Here is a 22,442-nt window from a genome sequence, read left to right as displayed (position 1 = left end):
ACAAAAAGGAGGAAAGAGTGGAGAAGAGAACCTGCAGCGAAGGAAAAAACACAAAATGTTGCAGCTGCCACAATTTGCTGCACTTTCCGTTTTATGCGATTCCGCTTCGCGTTTCCACTTCTGGCCTTTCATCCTTTCCTGTTCTGCAGCTGTAACTTCGGACCCGTCCTCCCCCTTTGCCCCCCTCGATCCTCGCTTTCCTGGGAGAGTTACGAGTCTTACGCTCGACTTGCCGCGATAAAGATCCCTATCCCGATTCCGATCCCGATCGAGGGACACTCGCGATTTGCCGAAATTGGGCCAAAGCGTTGGGAAAATTGCAACATGTGCGGACTGCAATTAGCACTTCCTTTTCCTTGACCCAATCCAAGTTGCCAACGTTTCGAGAAAGTTTGTAAAATTAATCTTCAGTTCAAGTATCAAGCTTTGAGTTCATTTCGATCAGTTCCTTCGGCGTTTCCGCTGAGTGATATAACTCTAAGTATTACATAAGCTATTCGGCAAACCCCTCCTCAAAATTAAACAAACTCCAATCAAATTCTGAACTTCATATCTAATCTAATCTTATCATGCAAAGCTCCCGAGCTGAATTTCAATGTTATGAACGTATGGATAGGTCTTTAAAAAGCGGGGTTTCTATTTCCAACTGCCCCAGTATTTGTATATGCTCCAAAAAAAAAAAAAAAAAGAAAAAGAAGAAAAATAAAGCTGAGGCAGAAACAATGACCGCAATTCACTTAAATTTCTTGTTTGCTGCTCACGCTTAATGCAGCACATTTTTGCAACATGTATGTACAATGTTCGTACAACATTCTTTATTTTCTCGCATTTTGAATTTGCAAATTAAACACGCAGCCCAGACGCATACAAGAGTGCCACATACGAGCGTCCTATATGTACTCGTATGCGACCGAACAATGCGTCATTTGGAAAACAAAGTCGCTGTGGAGTCGTTGAATGGAAGTGGCAGCGGCAGCAGGCGGCACAGAATCTAGGTGACTGCGAGGGCTGTTTTTCGGCAGTATATATTCTATATTGCGGTAGGGGGCTTCGCAGGACGGAGAACTGGGCTACAGACAAACACAGACACGGGGAGTTGCATGTGCAAAGAGGAGCGCAAGCGAAGCCGCAGGACGAGAAACAGGAACAAAACAGGAGCTGAATCTGGCACAGGATCTGGGGTTTCAGGTGGAAGCCATCCACCGGAGCTACCTGTGCGTTGTTTGACTTTGCAGTTGTTTGAACTCGACGGGGCACGGGAAATGGGAGAGAAAAGTGGAAAATATGAAATGAATTTAGAACGGCACTACGGACTTTGCAATACTTTACACTAAGTTTCGAATATGCACTTAATATAAGTGTACAAACTCTCAATTAAAGTAGTTATTCTATAAGTATATCCCTCACACTTTATTGTAAAAATAGTTAAATTCTTTAAGGTGAAGATAGCTATTCTGCTTATGAATTCCATTCAGCCACTCGAATCGCCATACCCCTTAACCCACAGCAACCGCTTTTGGTAACGAGTGCAGCCACCGACAGTCGGGCAGGAACAAACCTGGCACCACCCAGCGCAGAATCCTGCAGGACTCCTCCACCCGCCTGTCTGTCTGTCAAGCTGACGCTCCATTTGTGCAAATGAAGTGCTCCTCTTCCCTCCCCGAACCCCGAACCCCAAGCCCGAACTGCGCTCCCCAGCAACCACTTTCCCGGCTCACCCGCTCCAAAGTAATATTTTAATATGTTATCTGAACATTCTGCGCTTGTTTACAACTTTTGCTCATACGAGGATTGTTCGAAAACAGTTGGGCTAAATATTTATTAACATTTTTCCCCGGCATTTCACTGTTCTGCAACTATTTTCGGGGCTTAATAAGTTTGCATATTTATGCATGTTGTACAATTGCCAAATGCTGCAGCGCTGCAAGTTAATGAATAAAATTCCAGTTTCGGTGGGGTGGCATCACTTCGCTGGCTAACATTTCAAGAAGCCCTACAAACCGGTTGGCAGGAGGGAAAATAATTTCCTTTTATGTTAATGATACGAACTAGACGGCTGAAATTGCATTTCTTGCGAAGGTGGTGGAATCACTTGATCGAGTTTACAGTATAAGGAAGGAAGAGTTTTTGAAAGTTTAATAAAGACGAAGTGTGAAAACATTGTTTAATTCTCTACCAGTATTATAAGACAATTGAATTGAAATATTTCACGGATCCAATCTTTAATGATGGAGAATTGAACAATAATATTTCTTTGCTGAAGTGAGTGAGAATATTTTGCGAGACGCCTCTTACGAGTTAATTCGCCTGGCAGTGCTCCACATCCCGTTCCTGTGTGTGTCACGTGTAAATTGAGTTGTGCCCAAGCCGGGCTGGTGGTTGGGTGGTGCGCGGAGTGGCGCGGTGGTGCAGGTGCGGATGAAATGAAACGTGCTGTGCGGCCCAATGAAGCCATGCAAGGAGCTCATGGACAGGCATACGCGGCCGGGTATTAAGCGTATACTCGTATGCAGAGGAGAGCGGGCACTTAGGGCCACCCACGCCCGCCCGAAGGCGCCACCACCCACTTCCCGTGAGTATGTTGAGATTTACGAGTTTGTCATTTGCCTCGCATGCTTTCAAAGTCACGCACGTTGCCGTTAACGAGAGAGAAGGGGGAAAGGGGCAGTGGAGGGGGAATATCCTGGGTGTTGTTTATTTTTCTCTAGGTCAAAGCCTTAATTTGCCTGCGTGTCCTTTCGCCTACTTGTGTTTTGGGCCGGTATTTCGTGAATGGAGAGCGGGCGTTTGAATGTAAACAAAAAGTGCGGAGGCTAAATATAGAGTGGATCTGGTATGGAGTTCACTGGGGGTAGGGCAGTCATAAACTTGCAGGCGGCCGCCGACAAATTGCATCCAGCAGATACAGATACAGCTACGGCTACGGCTGCAGATACGAACGCCACTGAACTTGAACTTCTTTCGCGGCCTGCGCCTCAATTTGTTTGGTCTTATTATTTATCTTTCTTTAAATTCTCTTTATTGCCATGTCAAGGCGGGCTGAGTCTCTGTATCTGTATCTGTATCTGTATCTGCATGAGTATTTGTATCTGTAGGAGCACAAGTATCTGGCTCTGTGTCTTTAGCTTTTCGCTTTCTGTTGTGCTTCTCGTTCCTTTTCACTTGTCTTGCTTCTTTTTTGGCGCTTCTGTTCTGAGCGCGCCAAAAAGTATCTTGAAGATGTACGCACGTTACTGTTAGTTACGAGCATCCGCATCTTTGTTTCTGTACCGCTTGGCGCTGTGTGGCTGCCTTCTGGGCCTCAACTCAACTCAACTCTTCAGAACCAGAAGAACTTCGGAGTCCGCTGCTTTTCAATTTAAGTTGGCGCAAACACAAGCGCCAAATGTATCTATCAAATGTAGCAACAGTTCTCCTTCTGTTGTCATTACTCATCTCCAAAAATATGTTCGCGGACAAAAAGTTTGCCTGCTGCCTCGATTTCATTATTATTTTTATTTTCATTTTGTTTATTTGCCGTGCACAAATAAAGCTCCTTAGCAGCCCGAAATTGCCTGCTTAGGTGCTTTTGATTTCCCGGCTCCCTTTGAGCCTGCACTTATTGTAATTTGATCCTCGGATGACCAATAACAATTGTTATCTCTTTGTTTACGTGTTTACGCTCGAAACATATTTCCTGCGGCCCAAATGCAAATTTCAATTGGAAATTTGTTTTTCTTTGGCTCTCGGGCGAGAGGTGAATTTAATTGGGGGATTAGGAAAAGGGGCGAAATACTATTTTATATTTGAATGGAGTTCAACGTTTTTATACATTTCCTCAATTGGTTCAATTAATTGGAGTCGGTATATGAAAGGGATATAAGCATTCTTATTGATTTGCGGAATTGAATAATTTTTTTTAAGCTGTTTGGTGTTAGATGAATAAACTAATGAGTAAAACCATCTTGTCAACTGTTTCGTAAAAAATATGACTTCCATTAGGATAATTTCAATACCATATAACCTCCCTTTTAATTTATTTAGAGTCCTCTATTAGAAAGCCATGTACAAACCTTTGTTGTTAATCCATTTTCTTCTGCTCTCCTTGAGTTTTCCCTCGGAAAAGAGTGAGTGTTTTGAAGCTATTGGAAATCCTGACCAGTTTCCTTATCCATTGGCCGCCCGTTGTTGGACCGTTAGAAAAGCCGCGAAAAACCGCACGAAAACGAAAGTTCACAATAACAGACCGCGACGCGAGAACTGAACGAAAGGAACGCAAAATAAATAAGGCGGAAAATGCAGGGAAAACCAGAAAACCGAACGCGAACTGGAACTGCAAATTAAAAGCGGGACTGGGACTGAGATGATAAACTGAAAAACTCAGAACGGCAGATGCGGCATCTGCTGGAGTTCTCGATGTTGTTGTGGTTTCAACTATGGTATTTCACTGGTCACATTGGCAACTGATTTTGGCTGGTGGTTTCTGATTGTGGAACCAGTTAGTCGCGAGTCCTTCGACTCGATCACACCGAAAGGACAGAAGGCCCCCGAAATTAGTTAGTCAGTGGATTTCTCTCGCACTCGCACTCGTTTTTCTAGCGCTCGAACGGCGACGGCGGCGGTGCGAAAAGTTCGGTTTTGTAGGAAACTTTTCACCCGAAGGATACACAACAACTGATTGCGCCGTGCAGCAGCGAGCGGCAACAAACCAACCCCGACGACGGAGGCAACATCGAACCGCTCGGCCAGCGAACGTGTGCGCAAGCAACATGTTGCCAGTTGCCGGTGAACATAACGTACCCCATACATTAGGAATTATTTCAAAATAATTATTGCACTGCCTCGAAGCAAATAAACTCTTATTGCATATAATCGATTTTTATTAAAGATTCAAATGTTGTTGATTTTCTTTAACAGTTCAAATAAATCTAAAGTTAAATTACCATCAGTATTCTAGTTTTAGAGCAAAGAAGACGATTTATTCTCTGAGTGTATGTATCTGGATTCAAATTTTATCTAATAGTTTTGAAAATACTTTGCTGGGGTCACCCTGTGGTTTGACGTTTGCTATCTGCTGTTTCGTGTTGCCTTGCAACCCAAGATCGATCTTCCGAGCTGCTGACTGTTGCTGCCTTCGCCCTTTCATGTTGCAGTTGCGCTTGCAACTTTGGCTCGAGGTCCTGGCACACACACACTCTGAGCGACACTTACAGCTGCATATCCTCTCTCTTTCATTAACACACCAATACACTCACGCTGAGAGGCAGCAGCACACGGATGCGAGCATGCGGCGTTTGAAGTGCGCTTTTGTTGCTGCTGCTGTTGTTGTTGCTGCTGTTGTTGTTGCTGCTGTTGTTGTTGCTGCTGCTGCGCTGTACAGTTGTTGTTCCAATTAAAAATTTTTTCCCTAGTTTCGCGCTTACAATGCGAACTTGCAATCTATGTGCACTACGAGATATTTTCTGCTGCTTTTATTTGTAATACCCTTTCAGAGGGTAATATCATTTTAAACCTCAAGAGGGTTATGATTCATACTTTCTATTATTCCCTTAAAAAGCTATTGACTTGAAATGGGTTCCCACAGTATTGGGTTTGGGATGCTCTTTTAGTTAAGATTCTTCTTATGAAATGAAAGGCATATCGTTTTATCTTTGCTCAGTTTAAAAAATTGCAGAAGGTACTAGGATCAGAATTGATTATGACTTAAGGTAACAAGGGCATTGAGCTTTCGACCTGCAACTGTTGACTGTCTTTCTCGCTGCTGTTGCTGCGGTTCTGTTGCTGCTGCTGTTGCTGTTGCTGCTGCTGCGCTGGACGCAGGACCTTGTGGGCATGTGCCATATATCCTGGCACTGCACTGGCTGCTGCTGCGGGATTTCGGTACAATTTGCCTTCTATGTTTTGCCCCTTTTTTTTGCGCAAAGAGAGGGGGCGGCTCTATATGTCAGTTGATTTCATTTCACTTTTTTCTGGTGGTCCTTTTGCAACCTCGTTTCATGCCAACTATTAGTGGAGCTGCCATTTTTCCGCCTTTTGATACACAGCCATCCACGGCGGAAAATGGAAACCTTGACAGTTGCATTGTTGCCTGGCGCTGACAGAAAAGGGAAAAAAATAACAAAACAAAGAGGAGTCCGCGAAACGCTGCCGCCTATTTGCATTGCGTAATGGAAAATCATTCAACCTAGGGGCGCAACCCTTAACGAAATCCCCGGAAAACTGACCTGTCCCATGCACGAAAAGTACACATAGAATCCCACGAGGAGCCAGGAGTCCTAAGGAAACATCTGCACAAACAACGAGATGCAGCCGGCTTTTGGGTCATCGTTCTCTCTTTCGGTAGATAGTTCACAAGTTCTCGATCTTGAGACAAGTTCTAGTTTACTTTCCAACTCTCGAAAGCTGCTCCAAGTTTCTCTTCTGCTCATGGGTTTTCTTATTTTTCTCTCTTATTTGCTTTCTGCGTGTCCTTTGTGAGGACAGCAAAGGACATTCACACTGCAAGCAGCCACAACAAAAAGACGAGCGGCAAAGAAGACCAGAAATGTATCTGACAGTTGGTGCTGCTAAAGTATTTGAAAATGAATAAATGTGCGCAAAAATAAAAGCAGGCAAGTATGGGAAAAATTGTAATAAGAATGAAAAATCAAATACACTGCAATTAGGATTTAAAATAAATGCAGCTTGTCAGTAGCCTTAAATGTTTGTAATTGTGGAAATGGGTAAGGATTTAATGGAAGCATTTTACAAAATGATGTGTTATTTTCTAAAGTTACTTTATTAATACTTAACAATTAAAATTTCCTTATCGAAACTATGAATATTATATTATAAAATGTATATATATATATATAACAGTTTTAATTTTTATTTGAACACCTAAAATAAAAATGATTGAAGAAAACTTTTGGTTTCTCAAAGTGCAGCTTAGGTTCTTCAAGGGCAAAAGCACCGGAGAAGAGCTAAAATCTCTCGCCCAAGTTGAATGCACCAGAAGATGCATGGCATCCGCCAGGACCAAAGTATCCTGTGGATGCCGGGCTGCCGCTTCCTGCTGCCGCCTTCCATGTTTTAATTTATTTCATTCGGTTTAGGATGCTTTACTATCGCAGAGCCTCAAAGGAGCGCTTCCAGAGTATCTCGGCATCCGAGTATCTGGGCATCTCGGCATCTCGGCTCCTCTTGTATCTCGGAGTGGCAATGCACACGTAATACGAGTAAAGCAAGCCAAATGCATTAACAGCAACAACAGGCGGCCAAAAAGAGAGGGCACTTGGGGTCGGAGCGAGAGAGGAACACTCACCCATACACTCGCACGTATATTTTTATTTGTGCCATTACAGCCCTCGTTGTTGTACGAGTTTTGAGTTTTCCGAAACCGAAATCATGAAAGGAGCAGATGTTAAATTTTTATACACAAACGCACAGCAACAGCAACAACAACGACGTCGACGTTGGCAGCGCTGCCGCTGCATTGTGCTGCTGCTTGTTGTTGTTTTTGATGCCTTATTCTGCACTGTTTGCCAGCAGCAGGCCATCTCTTTCGCTCTCCCCTCGCCTGCCAGGCAATCGCACTGCTGCCCTCTCCCTCTGTCCGCTTTTATTGCTGTTGTTGTTGGACTGGCAGAAACTTCAGCTGCTCCTTCGTTGTTGTTTGTGTTGTTGTTGTTGGGTTTCCAAAGGGCGGAGGTGGGGGATCTGGACATTGACCGTCCTTAGAGGAGCCTGCAGCTCACAAGATTCACTGGCAAAAAATCAAATTTAAGCCAAGCAACTGTGCACTTTACTTTCTTCACTTTAAATTATCTGTTTTTATTTTATTTCAAAATAATATATAATAAGGTATCTTATTTGATTAAACATTTATTAAAAAATGAATTTAAATTTATTTAGTTTCATTAGTTTCTTTTTTCTTTGAAATGCAACAATTTCAGCATTTCATTCCTGGTTTTTGTTTTGCGGACTAATCCTTACCTGATTTGTCAATGCCTGTTTACCTGGTTCTCCACTGCGTATTGGAACAATAGTTTTCCATTTCGTGATGCTAATCATTGCTAAAACTCTGCACAATACAATCAGACCTCTGCTGCTCTCCCTCTCGCTCGCTCGCAAACGAATCCTTATAGAGGACAAATTAACCCTCGGCAGAGTCACGGGGTGTGAGCTGGCCTCAATAGAGCTCGATGGGAGGTTCCGTCCCACTGTGCCAGTTTGAATCGCTGCCAGTTGAAAATACCCACTGTGTGCAGGCTGGTTGGCCGAGTTTTCCACAACAGGTACAAAATACAATATAAAGAACACAAATACAGGCTGCAACAGGACGAGGCTGTTGCACCTTTGGCTTAATTAAGATTTCGGCCAGGCAAACACTAGCACTCGGGCTTATCAATATGTTGCGAATATGTTTGGTCAACTGAACTGTTGTTATGCAATTCGGAATATTTCCCAACGGGCTGAGCACATCTATGATTGCTCACGTGTGTAGATGGTGAGTATTTATCGAGACACTTGGATGATACAGAAAATAACCAAATGCGAATGCAAAAATGCATTTCAAAAGTTCACTGACCTGAAAGATGAAATCCTAACAGCATAAAGGCCTTTCGGTAAAGGAAACTTCTCTATTTGACTATGAAACATTTGTTTTCCCACTCATTTTAAACAAGACCCCAATGTATTACGCGGGGTCCTTAATCTTCAGCTGCTCCCTTCCATACTTTCCATCGTGCCACCGACTGGAGCCATCTGGAGCACTTTTGGTGTCACAGATGTACGGATGCAAGGGCATACTCACTCGTACATCATCGGTCCAAAACCAAACCGATCCAACCAACTAAAAACCATCAATACATCCTTTCCATATCCTCTGACAATCTACGCCGCCATATCCTCGGAGGCCTCGAGTCCTCTTCTCCGCGACAATTCCCCCTTTTGAGCCGCGTTTGGTGCGCGTGACACCTGATGTTATTTTACGATTATTGTTTCTGGATTTATGGAACGCAATTGCATTTGCAGCTCAGCAGGTGTTGTTGCTGGCTGTTTTTGCCGCTTCTGCCGCTGCGGAAACTCTCGTTTCGCCGTTTCACAATTAAAAGTTGCGTATCCTTTGGGGTTTTGTGTTGGCACAGCGGCCAAAGGAATAACTATATTAATTAAAAACCACAAAATCCGATTTACTCTATGCCCAGGGCTTAATAAAATTGTTTGTCGGAGCTCGTTCTGTGTCACTGTGTGTTTACCAATGCGGGGAATTGAAACGTGTGCGAGTACTGATTGAATTAAGGAGTTTATGGAAATCGATGTGTATCTTAATTAATTGAATGCAGTTCGAACTTACCACAGGCACCGAATATAAATGTGAACTCGCCGAAATAAATGAATGCAGGATGCCAAGTTGAAAAAGCATTGCCTCGAAGCGTTGTTTATTTGATATCCTTTAGATCGTTCACAGGGTAACTCTAATGCTACTATGCAGAACAAAAAGGGATTGTGCGGGCATAAATCCAATTTTGCATGCCTCACTCGATGTTTTCGAATTTAAATTACATTTTAAGAACTACATTGTGTGTTTGTGTAACTACATGAGAGAGATATTGAGTGTCTTTGTGTGTGGGATATGGATTGCGATATGGATTGCCAAATTCGCCGCTGAGAATGCGGTGTCCTGTCCTCCTCCTCCTAGTCCTCGTCCTCCTCCTAGTCCTCGTCCTTCGGCCACGGACACACTTAATTGGCGGCTATCGTGCAGACGCAGCAACTGGGAAACCAGAACGTGTCCGTGTAGAGATTTTGTCCATTGCCCTGGAGCGCAATTAAGCGTTTTTGCACAAACTTCTGCTCGCATCTCGAGTTGTAGCCGTTGGGCAATTCGCACAGGTTCGAGCAGGTGTTCGAGCTGCAGAGTAAACGATATAACGAAATAACGAAATAAGTGGCGAATGCGAAACACCGAATGCTAAAAATCAACAATTGAGCACAATTTAGTTGTGGGTCGCCCGGCATAAATACAAGCAAGGAGCGCCAGCTGCGACTCCTTGGAAAGGAGGACGTCGAAGATCTTGACTCTCGAGTCGCAGGCGGAGCAGAGTTGAAAGTTTAACGAACTCGTTAAAACGGGAATCGTACGTAATTGATAAGGAGTCGCAGTCCGAGCGGAAGCAACGGTAAAATCCCTGCACTTGGGGAAATACTTTAATTTCAGCTTAAGGATGAAAAGGAATTCAGTGCATAACAGAGTATGTAAGATGATTAGAAGTAAACCAGTTGGTTAACCTTATATAATATATAGGCAATACCTTTAGAGAACATTGTGCCTTAAACTTCTCCCAGTGTAGCCCTGCTCCCAGCTGTTCGTCGGCCAAGATTTATGCGCGCCTGCGTAGGTACTCCATTTGGTTAAACAAATTGCGCCAAGTTCCGGGTTCAGTGCCAACAACAAGTGGCAGTGAAAAGGGGAAGGGCGCCGGCGGAGCAGGGAGAAGGGACTGGGTTCGAGAGTTGCGGGAGAGCGGGGAAGCGGGACGAACGGGCCACAATTAGGGCAACGCGTTGACCCAACCCGAAGAACCAGAACACAGAACACAGAGCACAGCCACCTCACCCCGATGCCGGCATTTGTTTGCGCTTTTTCTGGACGAGTGTGGAAAGGTTTTCGAGTAGCGCACGCATCAGGGAAAAAGGAAAAAGGGGGAAGGACCTCGCTGAGGGGAACAAAACAGGGGACAAGGATATGGCCTAATGGCGGACTGCTCTGGTATTTCTCTCTCGTTTTCGGGGTGTGATAATTCGTTTAACCGCAATTATGACACCGTGTAAACGGACCTGCACTAACCACGTGCTCGCCGGCGAAGGGAGGGATTCCGGTGCGAGGGATGTCCCCTGGCTTCGATAAAAAGCAAATGGGAGTGGGGGAACCTTGGGCGTCCCGCCGCGAATTATTAACATTGGAATGGGGTTGTCGGGTCACCTGGGCACTGATTACAAGTGGTGAGAACGGTAAGGGGTGCAACTGCGATCACAGGAGCAAATACTCGAAATAATGAGCGACAAAGGCTACTTCAAGCTGGATGGATGGACAAGTCACTCACAATTTCCCCTAATGCGAAGAAACAATTACGGATTATAATTTGTGAAGGAAAATACAATGTAAAGGAGGGTGCAAATGGCATCTGGTTTATAATAACAATGAAATCATGTTTCTCGAGTAGGCAAATATTAACTATATCAATTCATTCATTGTGCTTATTTTCTTTTATATTGCCATGATATTTTTCGTTTCCGTTTTTGGGGAATGAAATAAGTGACTATTAAAATAGTTATCTCTATTTCCTTTATACCTTTATTTAAATTTTATAATCTTTTAATATATTTTCGGAACTCATGGCATTTAGATCACAAAATGTGTTAACCACAAGGCATAACTCGCCCGCAAAGCAGTACACTGCTTGCTTTCTTTTTAGTCGGGACACAATCCACACAAACACGCGTGTAAAATGCAAGTAGAAATATAGTTTTCCTTTAAATTTGTTGACAAAGAACAAAGAGCACATTTAATTAAACTTAAGTGGAATTCCGAATCCTTCTCTTTTTCATTCAGAATTAAGTTTTAGTTTTAAGCATTTTACTTACGCGCACAGTTCCGCCTTGACCATTTGGCGGGCGGTGTTCTGCTCGTTGACCACGAACATCCAGTTTCCACGGCTGTTTAGGGCCGCCTGCGGGGTGATGAACTGCGAGGTCGTTTGGCAGAGGGTCGAGCGCCCAGGACTCTGGCGCTTTGTCCTCGAGCGCTTCTTCTGCGGATCGGGGGCATCCACGCCCACGATATCCAAGAGATCCAAGTTGAGCGAGACGTCGCGCTTGCTTTGAGGATGGTCCTCCGATGGTTCGTCCTCCTCCTCCTCCTCCTCCTCCTTCGCCTCCTCATCCTCCTCCTCCACCACTTCCTCCTCCACTTCCTCCTCGGCTTGTCTCTGCTTCCGACTGAGATCCCTGACCAACCGCTTCAGCCAGAGCGTGGCATTGTAGGGAGTCGACTTGCCTCCCTGGTTGAAGAACAGCTGACCGCCGGCGGGTGAAGTGCCTCCCTGCTGGTTGTACCGCTGGCCGGAGCGATGACCTCCTCCCGAGGAGGTGTACAGGAGATACCTAAGGGAGAAGGGAGTTTTAGAGTCCGCAGATTAAAGTTCTTTACGCAAATTTGATCAATAATATGGCAAATCAGTTAAACCTGCTCCAATGAAATCATGATTTGCTTATAATGATAGTGTTTTTTTATGGATTTCATTATTAAATGTTTGATCAGATTTTAAAAAGCCATTCATAAGTTCATTTTTTATAGTAACTCTACTTTCAAGGCTAAACTCTGGAGTTTTCTCTTTTGTGTTGCTCACAAATCTAATCTAAATGAAGACCTTCGAAAACGTTGAAAGTCAGCTGCCAGAACAAGTGGTTTTTAATTGCTGGTCATACATTGTATTAAAATTCGTTCAGTGACTTCTGGGTACTCACGTTGGCGCTTCCGTTGAGGGATTGCTGGCGAAGAGGGAGTTGCCTCCGCCACTCGCTCGCTGGGGATTGCCTCCGAAGGGAGTCTGGTAGCTGTAGCCATTGAAGTCCTGGGCGTTCGGGTCGCGGGGCGGGAAGATGGACTTGGGATCGTAGAAGACGGGGGTGTCGTGCCACGCCACTGCCGCGAAGTCCTCCCAGGTTTCGTCCACCAGCAAAGTGGCGGCCTCATAGCCCCACTTCCGAACGAGGCTCTTGATGAGATACCTGAAGCATTTGAGATGTTTGAAGGGCTTGTTAGTTGGTGATATAAGCTCATATGGACTCCAAATATATTTGAATAAACAAGATAACGAAAATAAAAGTAATGTAAACAATATGGAATCGCTTCATTGGTTGTGCCTGTGCGTCTGCACAACCACTTGTACCTGTTAATTACGAGTGGAGATTGACCTTATTTCTCAGACTCTTTCCCTGCGTGCGAGCAGAAACAGGGAAACAATGAGTGATGCAAGCTGCGATGGCTAACAGGCTGGGAAGGCGAGTACGTATATCAGGCACTTGTCGGAGCCAGCGAATTATGCAAGTCACAGACCGCCTGACAGACAAGTGCCAGAAACTACTGCGAAATGGTAATTGCGGCGTTGCTCAAGCCAAATCAAATATGAGTATCATAATTAATATGCGGCCGCCGGCAAGACAGAAAAAATTGGGAGGCTCAGACATCGTAAATAATAAATTGGCAGTGGCAGTGGCGCAGTCTTCAGTGCTTTTGCCCTGCGACTCTTATCAATGGCCATCGCATGCGCGTCACGTGCCGCAAAAGCGGAGAAAGGTGGTGGTAGTGGTGGTGGCTCGTATATAGTAAAAACCCGCTTGGGGCTTTCCCACATAATATATATTTTTGAGAATTATGCAACCCTCAGAAATTCCAATGCAATCGCTGCAATAAAAATGCCTATTTAATTGCCGCGTCGGCGCCAATGGCTTATCAAGCCATTCGCATTACCATTACCAACTAACGCACATTTTATTTAAATCCAAGCCAAAGAAATGCTCTAAAAATAGACGGGCAAACACGACCAACCAGTCGAGCGAAGGCGGGTGATAAACAAACAAACAAAGCAACAAATTTGAGTGCCATCTTCGGAGCACGTAAGACAAAAGATGCAATATGGCTACTAATATTGAATATGAGATGCTCTTTCCCTTGATTTTATTTCTCTGTACCTTCAAGTCTTGATCAAGTGTTTTCCCTTTAAAAGGTGGATATATACGGTAACCTTATTTTCAATATTTTATGAGATCGAAGAAAACTAAGATCACACCCAAAACCTCAAGTCTGAACAGGATTGTAATAAATATATTTTTGAAAATCCATTAATTTATAACCGAAATCTTTTATTCATTAAAAATCATAGCGTTCTTCAGAAAAACCTAAAGCACACCCTAATACCCTGGCTCACGCGCCAAAGTGCCGGTTTCTAGGCAACTTACGATGCCCCGAAGACACGATTATTCACCGGAGGCATTCATAAATATTCGAGAAGCACGCGGCCAGTCGTCGAATCGTCGCCGAAGCTCCGCTGCTTAGTAGGAGCCAAACAAAAAGTGTCTTGAACTGTCAATTCAAGTTTATTGGGTCAAGGAGCTCCCCCAGCTGGTTAAGAGCAGAAGCCCCCGAACAGCATCAGTGCGAGTATCTAAGTATCTGAGTATCTGAGCATCGCAGCATCGGAGAGCTCGTCGCGGAAGCGGCCACAAAAGATACTCACTCGCAGATGCTCGTATGCTAATGCGGAGCCAGCGAACAAGTTTCGATTTCGATAGCGAATTCAAATTCAAACCGAAACTGCCTCGTGGTCAAACATTTGTTTGAAATGCATTCGAATGAAGAGGTATTGATTGGACTGAAGATGAAGTAGACCCAATCTTGATTTTGGTCATTTCTGAAGGATAACATATTTAAAGTTATAAAATAAAAGAGATTTATTAAGTTCTCTAGCAAAGTACTGTAGATAAATCATACTTACGTGGGATAGTTGTCAGCGTGCTCGCAGTAGGTTTTTCCTGGACGGGCGCAGGTAGGCGTTTGTCCAGGAGGCGCCGGCAGGAATTGGCAAGGAGGCGCCCCGTAGAGGCCACATGGCGGGGGCGAGCTGTGGGCGGCTACTGTGTAGGCTAATATCTGCAAGGAAGAACTCTTCATATGAGGAAATCCTGCGATGGCAGGTACTCACCACATAGGTAAGGAGGACCCGGTTACAACTAAAAGGCGGCGGACGTTTAATACTCTTTGTCATTGTCAATTCATTCGCCGTCGATTTGCATTTGCATTCGACTTAATTGCGATTCAGCAACTGTCTTGAGCGCGAAGTCAGAAATCTGAAGCGAAAGAGAAACTGCCATGAATTATTTTGCCAAATATTGGACCGTAGTTTTTCACACCATTTCCATTGGGACGCCAAACAGACAATAACTGATGGTTTTTCCGCAGCGGAAATGCCTCAAAGTGCCCATTTGTTGGGCCGAGTTCGGCTCAGCTTATTGTTAAGTCAAACAATCAACAACTAAAACAATAACATAAACACGAACTGCACAACCGACAACCTCCAAAGCAAACAACACCCAAACAACTCGAACAACTCCCGTAAATAGCGAAAATAAATTGCCAAAAGTGAAAGTGACGAACAAGCTCCAGACAACAAGATTAAGTATCCGTAGATTAAGTATACGCCACCGAGATAATGGACTGGTCACGCCCACAACCATTGTGGGGGCGTTCTCAATTGGCAACCCGAGTTGTCAGCTAATGACAATATTTATAAACTCTAATGATTTATTTGCGCTTCTAAGCGGCGATTTAAAGTGGCGGCATTTGAATAAAGAGCGAAGTGGATGTTGGCCAATCTATTTAAGATAAGATCGAATTGCTGCCAAATACTTGAAGTAATTTTAGTGAAGAATAATGACAGCAATACTTTAAAAGCTTTTTTTGTGTTAAGTGTGTTTAAATGATAGGAAACTAATACTGTCTTGAAATAAATAAAATCAAAACTAGTCACAGCTCATCATGGCATTTATATTAGTTAATGAAATATTAGCGTGTCTAGCAGGGTAATTTAAATCAAAAAGAGTGAAATTTTCCCATTGCTACAACAACCGACAAAATAGTTGTGATGAAAACAAAACATTTTTGTAATTGTATATATATTTTTTTTGCTATTATTACAAGTGATAAAATCAAAAGCTGTCAAGTCAATGTTAAAAACCGGATTTGGTGTCAAGTTTTGCTTTCGTTTCAATAAAAATGTGTACCACCATTATTTATAGCAAGACTGCCAATAACAATTCTCTCAAATCGCCAGTCATGAGATGTGTGGAGAAACAGCAGTCATTCAAGAATTATAAGAATGTTTACTGGTACAGAACACCTGCCTCAAAGTGTGATAGGATTTCCGGGATCACAGGCTCTTTTGCACACGCCAAGAAAACAAATCACTCAACCATCAAGCTCCAATGACAATGTGTCGGGCTGGGCACACAGAAAAAAATATTTCTTTTTAATGATTTCACTAAATTACACGAATGTTTATCAATTCTGTTCAAGTTTGAAAAGAAAACTCTGAATGAAGCTGGATAATCAATCCTCAAACAGTTAACCATTTAATCATTGTCACAGTTTTTAGTACTTCAGTTAACTTTTTCTCTCTGTGCCTGGACCGCAGCTTTGTTTGGTGTTTGCGATCTGCTAATGGAGTCTTGCACGCAGCTACACCCACGAGTTTTTGGTATTTCCCCGATGGCAAAGTTGCGCCAGGCGATCACCTCATAAATCACAGAGTGGCCAAAAGAAGTTGGATAGGCTAAGTCGGCTAAGAGTTCGTCTCTGGCATTGTTTCCCTTGGCAACTTTAGTGCCAGTGTGTTTTATGGTGTGTTTTGGGCCATTTGCACATCATTAGGTGGTCGGGCCAAGAGTTAATGAAATTGTTAAAGATCTTCGGCCAACTCCGGCGGATAACCCATTGGCTTCGGCTTCATTTGTGAAATTGAGTGCTCAAAATCGCTGGGCTCTATTCAATTTGTTTGAATGACTTGGCCGCAAAATCATCTATCTATATTTAATTGATTAAACCTCGCCTGAGTAATGATCGATTGTCGGATCTTTATCTTTGTCTCGGCCAGACATTCCCACTTATTCACTCGATTGGAACTTTTAGGGGATGAGTCTAGATATTGTGTTGGCAACTAATTGAAATATTAGCGGGCTACAAAAAAGATGATGGATCATAAAACACTGTTAATTAATTATATGGATCTTTAAGTGAAAGAAATGTAATTAGGTGGGTAATATTATTTAAGAGCCTTTTCTAAATGCAGGATCGATTTTTTGGCAAACATTTCATTCCGCTTTTAAGTTGAAATCAATTAGGGTCTAAGACAATAGATTCGATGTAAGCCATCCTATCAGCTGTTGATCATTATAATTTTTTTAACATATATTTTATGTCTGCATTTAGCTGAGAAATTAAGCACGACTTTTCAAGGCTACGGCCAGTTTTTTTCCCTGTTTTTGTTTTTATTTGCCCAAAGTGTTGTCTGCATTTTTGTGGATTTTGTTTTGTGATCGCTTTGATTTAATTTGTGTTTGCTAGTTTCCCAACACTTCGGTTACAAGTGTGTATATAGTCGAATAGAAACAATAAAATGTTATACTAACTCGATCTGCGATGACAGATGAATTAAACTTATTAATTTATGGGAGGCAGTTAAGTTATTCGCATTGTTAATTACCCACCTAGTATGCGGTATAGTATTGTTTGTTTTTGCTTCACAGTTTTTGTTCACCTCTTTTGCTCACTACACTTGTGTTTAGCTTGGCTTGTGGACTTTTTGAATTATTTTCTCTTTTTGCCACCAATTCACTTGAAATTCTACTAATTAAAAAACTTAACACGTACCGAAGAGCAGCGCGGAGATTTCAATTTGTGTTTTTCGGCGTTTGGGTTTCGTTGGATTCGTTTTTGTCCGATTCACGCGTTTGCCAATGCTCACGGCAGCAGCTCGTAGCCAACTGAGCGGTCTTAGCCGAGTTAACAGCGGCCCAGAGCCGCGAACTCCGGGCAGAGGAAAGCAGAGCTAGGGTCAGAGCAGCGCCATATAGCAAAAATATAGCCGGCTCTGATCTCCAGAGATAATCTCTCAATTTAGCCCGCTCAACTTTGAACTTTTTGGCCCGTGATTCATGTCGTCGGCCACATACCACATACAATATGATGTGTGCGGTTTTTTTTCTGGCCCGATTCAAGACCGGAAGTCCAGCGGCTCGGCCATTCAAAGTGACGCGGGCCTTATTTATTGACAAGTTTTATTGTTTGTTTTACATTGTCGCCAATATGCGAACTGCAATAAAGTGAATTTATTTAAATTGTTAATTTTCGCTGCTCGCCAATTGTTGTTTGGCGCTGCCGCCGGTTTTGGCCCATACACACGATTCATTGTTCGGGCGATGATTTTGGATTTTATGGCCAATGAAGGTCATTTAACAGCTTTTATCTGTCGCAGATTTGTGACGGCTGCCGTTGACTTGGATCTGCCTCCGGCGCAGGCATTGAATGTTGGCAAGAAAGGCATTTAATGGCCAAGACCACGCACAATTGTAGGAGTAACCTGGGCGCTTTTGTCTCGCTGCGCAGGTATTTAAATCAATTTTTGAGTGTTGCCAAAGCAGAAATTAGGGTTATTATACCAGCAGGGGTATACCTTTTTCGCGGAGATCGGTGTTCAATACCTTTATTACTATCGCAAATTTATTAATTAAATATTTAAATTGGTTTCTACCCAAGTTTCGTACAACACTACAGGGGAGATATTTATTTACTTAATTTAATGGACAGAAGAAAGCGAAAACTGTGCAATAAATTTATGTTTTCTGCTTATGTCCAAACACTCCATACTGATGAAGTTCACATATGATTAATAAAGGGTTTATACATCTCGTAGAAATAACAACTACTCTTCAAAAATTTAAATAATTAGAATTACCACACACAATATTTTATTTTCAAAGATATTTAAAATGAGTAATACCAAAAATGATGATACGGTTTTTTTAATCCAAGATGAAATAGAAAAAACCTTGCCCAAGCTTACATTTTTGATTTACAGAGTATTTCTAAGTTGACCCTCCCAATTTTGATCGTTATTTATGTTTCCAGCTGATTGCCAATAGGCAATGTCCCATAAAGCAAGAGCTTTGCACTCCCAAATCTTCCGAGGCGTTTTTGGAATTTTATCCGTCGCCTTGTTGGCTTCGTCGTTCAATTTTGGTTTTTTCGGTTTTATTTTTGCACAACTTTCACAAAGTCGAGACCTAGACCACGGGGCAGAAAAGTACGGGAAAACCCTCGCCGAAATCACGATATGGGGAGCTCCGATCGAGCTCTTATCGAAAATGGTTTTTAATGCGTTTTTAAGTCAAATTAGTGACTTCATCAGTCTGCCGGCCGAGCAGGCTCAGATTCGGTTTGAGATTCACTTAAGCCGCTCATTAATCAAACTCCGGGCCCAAGGTATCGGGACCAAACTCATTTTATAACTGAAGCTAACGTGTGAGCAGCAACTCGTGGAAGGGCCACTCCCCCAACCGCCCGCCGCCCGACACCTCCGCCGTTTTAGGGCTTAGCTGCAATTGCGAAACGGTTAATTAGAGGCTGGGCCCAATGCCGTCGGTTGGCCAATAAACCCATCAAAATCGCCGGTTGCTCCGGGCCAATTCGTACCTCTGTCGCATTATCTTTGTCCCACTAACCCATTCGCTGCCCGTGACGCAATCGCAATGACTGTTTTAGGCCGGTCTGTTTCGAGTTTGGTTTATTTTATGAGTTGCCTCCTCAAAAAACCGAAAACGCTCGAAGAGTCGTATGGAAAACGCTCGAAAAACGCGCGCAAAACGCTAGTGCGTTTCGTTGGTTGTGATCTTCGTTCACTGACTGACAAAAGGTGACTGATTTTTTACTCACCCTTTGAAAATTAACACAATTGGGTTAAGGCAATTATGTTATAACTTAATTATACATGGGTGTATATTGTTTTTTAAAAGTGGTATGAAATTCAAATAAAATAAAATGTTATTTTCATGTACACTTAAACGCTTTATTCATACTCACACTCTATTTAGCGCCTAGCCTTCTTTAATAATCTGAAAACAATTTGCGCCGGGTGTTCTTTATGATTGTTTAGCCATAACAGTCTCCTCCTGTCATTTTGAGCATAATTTATATTCATGACTGGTCAAGGAACCTAAAGAAAACCAATGGAGGGCGAAAGACAAAAGGGAGGCAAGAACTTTTCACCACATGTCCTTCAAATAAACAGGATAACACAAAAGAAAACCATATGCCCTGCCTGTAAGCGTCATAAACTGTCCTGTTTCCCTCTTGTCTACGCCTGTCACATGAAATAAATGGCCATAAATAATGAACACTTAATAAGTTTGAATGGGTGTCATACACAAAATCTGTCCTACATTATTTTAAAAATGTTCCACAAGCTTTTAGGCGGTTTATCAAACGGTTGATACATTTGCTTGGTTTTTAAATGAGAATACCTCATGGATGTTTATTTAAATAAATTAAACTACATATTATAGGTAAATATATTAAATACATTTAAAGACAATTACATCCCAAATAAATAGTTAAGCAGTAAAAAGCTCGAGATAGCAGGGAGACCATCTGTTGTTCTGGCTTTCAACCCCCGTTTGCGTTCACGCCCCTCAAAGACCCACCGCCCCTGCTGGCGTTTCGAAACGAGGAGCGCTCGTCGGCCATCAGCTGGCCGCAAATTCACCACGGCGTCGCCGTCGGCAGCACTGGCCGGATCCGGCCGCACCGAATCCGGCGGAACGCTCTCAAAAGCGCTGGGCCACAGCTGAGAACGGACGTGTGGTGGGTGCCTGAGAATCCGGTCGGTCGTGGGTCGCATGGCGTATACTTAACGTCGGTCGCTTCGGTCGGCTTCGGTCGTGTTTTCCTGCCGTTGTGCCATTCTGGTTTTCTGGTGTTCTGCTGGCCAGCGAGCCAGTTCGCCAGTTCGTCAGTTGGTCAGTTGGCCAGTGAGTCGGCGGCTGGCCGTCAATTGTTACCAATCCAATCCAATCCAATGCAACTCCCGGCCTGGCAAACAAAAAGTGTGTGTGCGCGGAAATTCGTGAAAAAATGCCAAGAAGTCAATAAGGAAAATTTAAAATTTCGAAAATAAATCAAGTGTGACAAGAGAGATTTCACGAGAGAAAGCAAAGAAAGCACACATACCGAAACGTATAATCTGAAGTCTAAATTCTAGTGACGCGTTTAAAAGTGCAGAAAACGTGGCCATCAGAGTCCATCAATTGATTTTTCTTGCCACCAGAAGTGGAGGGGATGGGGAGTTGCTCTAGAGTTTGTATCTCTCCGGCGACACAGGACATTAATATTGCTACGGCAGCAGTGGTTCGAGGAGTTGTATCGCAGCAATCAGATAAACAACTGGGTGGCGATACAAATTGGCGAACGGAAGCCCAAAACCAGACCGTCGAAGCCCCGAAAACGGGGTCATATGATTGACAATGGTTAAACGGGGGTTGCTAGTTGGCGTCAGGCGGGAAAAGTCGGGAAAGCCAGACAACAGACGCGGCGTCGCAATAATCATAAAGGCAATAACAACACCGCCGAAGAAATCATAAATTCATGTGTCAGCGATTCGGGCTTCCTAGGGGGTTTTCCCGGGGAAGAGGAAGGGGGGGGAGGTCTTCTTGGGGGTTAGAGCCTCCCCTTGATTATTCATTCATGGGCCGTAATTAGCCGAGTAGTTGCAGTTGCCTGAATTATTTGGCAGCCACAACGCAACTTGGCCAATTAGGCGCTCAAAAGGCATATACAGCCACAGCCAGCGACGGAGACAGGTGGGCGCACTTTTCGCTTGACTAAGGTCAAAAGTTGCCTCGCTCTCCATGAAGATAGATGGATGGTCCCCCGAAAAATGGAACCCATCTGAACTTGATGCTGTCGCTGGGGCTGGCGACGCATCGCGAGGCTACGCGGCTATTTTTAACGGAAAAGCACGCCCGCACGGCCAATAAATTCAGCCAGAACAGCCAAGCAAACAGCCAGAACGAAAAGCCAAGAAAAGGAAAACAGAGAGCGAGGCGATGGCATATAGTCATATAGTATGTGGGCTATATATCCGAGGCATTCATATTAATTAAACTTTGCAAGTGGAAATCTACTTTGAAACTTCAAAACCCATTTTTTCGGGGCGGAATGTAGTTGTCAAAACGCACGCACAGCAGTGAAGCAGCAGGGAAAACAGGGAAAACAAAGCAGCGGGAGAGAGGAAAGTCCCAGCAGAGAGAGCGTGAGAGAGAGCGAGTTTTCCGAGAGAGCGAGCGGAGAGGCTTTTCCAGGAGGTTTGGGCCTTCCAAAATAACACATTCCTCGTACAAAGGATTGGCTTCGCATTGACATTGGAAGCTTCTCGGTTTTCCGCTTTCCTGCTGCTCGAGTTTGGAGTTTCCCCGACGCTTTCAGTTCGTGGCTAGACTTTGGAGCGTGCTGTGCTTGGAAAAACTGTGTGCGTGAGCAGCGGAAAGTCGGAGGCCCTCCCAACCAAACCAAACTGAACCCCACCCCTCCCCCACACCGTACACACACTTTTACACCGCATTTTCCACAGGCCAAATGTGTAATAAAATCGAAACAATGGAACAAAAAACAAGAACAAATAACGAGAAACAAACAACAGAGGGTATAATACTGAATTGAAGTTCATTTGAATTGTGAGTGCAGGGGCCGCAGGAAAAGTGTTTTCGCTTGGCGAAGCAAGGCGTGTTCCCCCGATATACGTACGAAAGAAAATACAGTCGGGAAAGGAAAAGGCCCGAGAGGCAGACAGATAGGCTGGCGGAAAAGAAGA

General features: G+C 43.6%; 3 protein-coding genes across 5 annotated transcripts in view; 1 reads left to right on the top strand and 2 right to left on the bottom strand.

Annotated features, from left to right (window-relative positions):
- The window catches only part of LOC108099046 (DNA N6-methyl adenine demethylase), a 91,781-nt gene extending 87,249 nt beyond the window's left edge, over nt 1–4,532 (bottom strand). The window contains 1 exon segment of the mRNA XM_017202307.2: nt 4,053–4,532. The gene's annotated coding sequence lies outside the window, so the exon portion shown is untranslated.
- A 4,841-nt stretch (nt 4,533–9,373) lies between these two features.
- On the bottom strand, nt 9,374–17,552 carry LOC108099211 (protein spaetzle 5). Of its 3 annotated transcripts, none has more exons than XM_017202588.1 (6): nt 17,287–17,552; nt 14,727–14,871; nt 14,520–14,674; nt 12,490–12,753; nt 11,608–12,126; nt 9,374–9,874 (listed from the first exon to the last, which is right to left on the bottom strand). In XM_017202588.1, the coding sequence occupies exons 2-6, from the start codon at nt 14,787–14,789 to the stop codon at nt 9,706–9,708; spliced, it is 1,170 nt and encodes a 389-aa protein (XP_017058077.1). In that variant the 5' UTR covers nt 14,790–14,871; nt 17,287–17,552; the 3' UTR covers nt 9,374–9,705. The 3 variants fall into 3 exon arrangements, with proteins under 3 accessions (XP_017058077.1, XP_017058079.1, XP_017058078.1); XM_017202590.1 differs by having other exon boundaries at nt 14,730–14,871; XM_017202589.1 differs by having other exon boundaries at nt 17,450–17,552.
- Nucleotides 17,553–21,370: 3,818 nt separating this feature from the next.
- Nucleotides 21,371–22,442, top strand: part of LOC108099084 (potassium voltage-gated channel protein Shab) — a 54,202-nt gene continuing 53,130 nt past the window's right edge. Inside the window, 1 exon segment of the mRNA XM_017202387.2 lies at nt 21,371–22,305. The gene's annotated coding sequence lies outside the window, so the exon portion shown is untranslated.

Source organism: Drosophila ficusphila, unplaced genomic scaffold (genome assembly GCF_018152265.1).
Source record: "Drosophila ficusphila isolate 14025-0441.05 unplaced genomic scaffold, ASM1815226v1 contig_288, whole genome shotgun sequence".
Taxonomy (NCBI): Eukaryota; Metazoa; Arthropoda; class Insecta; order Diptera; family Drosophilidae; genus Drosophila; species Drosophila ficusphila.
Note: the sequence above shows the minus strand (reverse complement) of the source record. Positions and strands in the feature narration are given on the sequence as shown.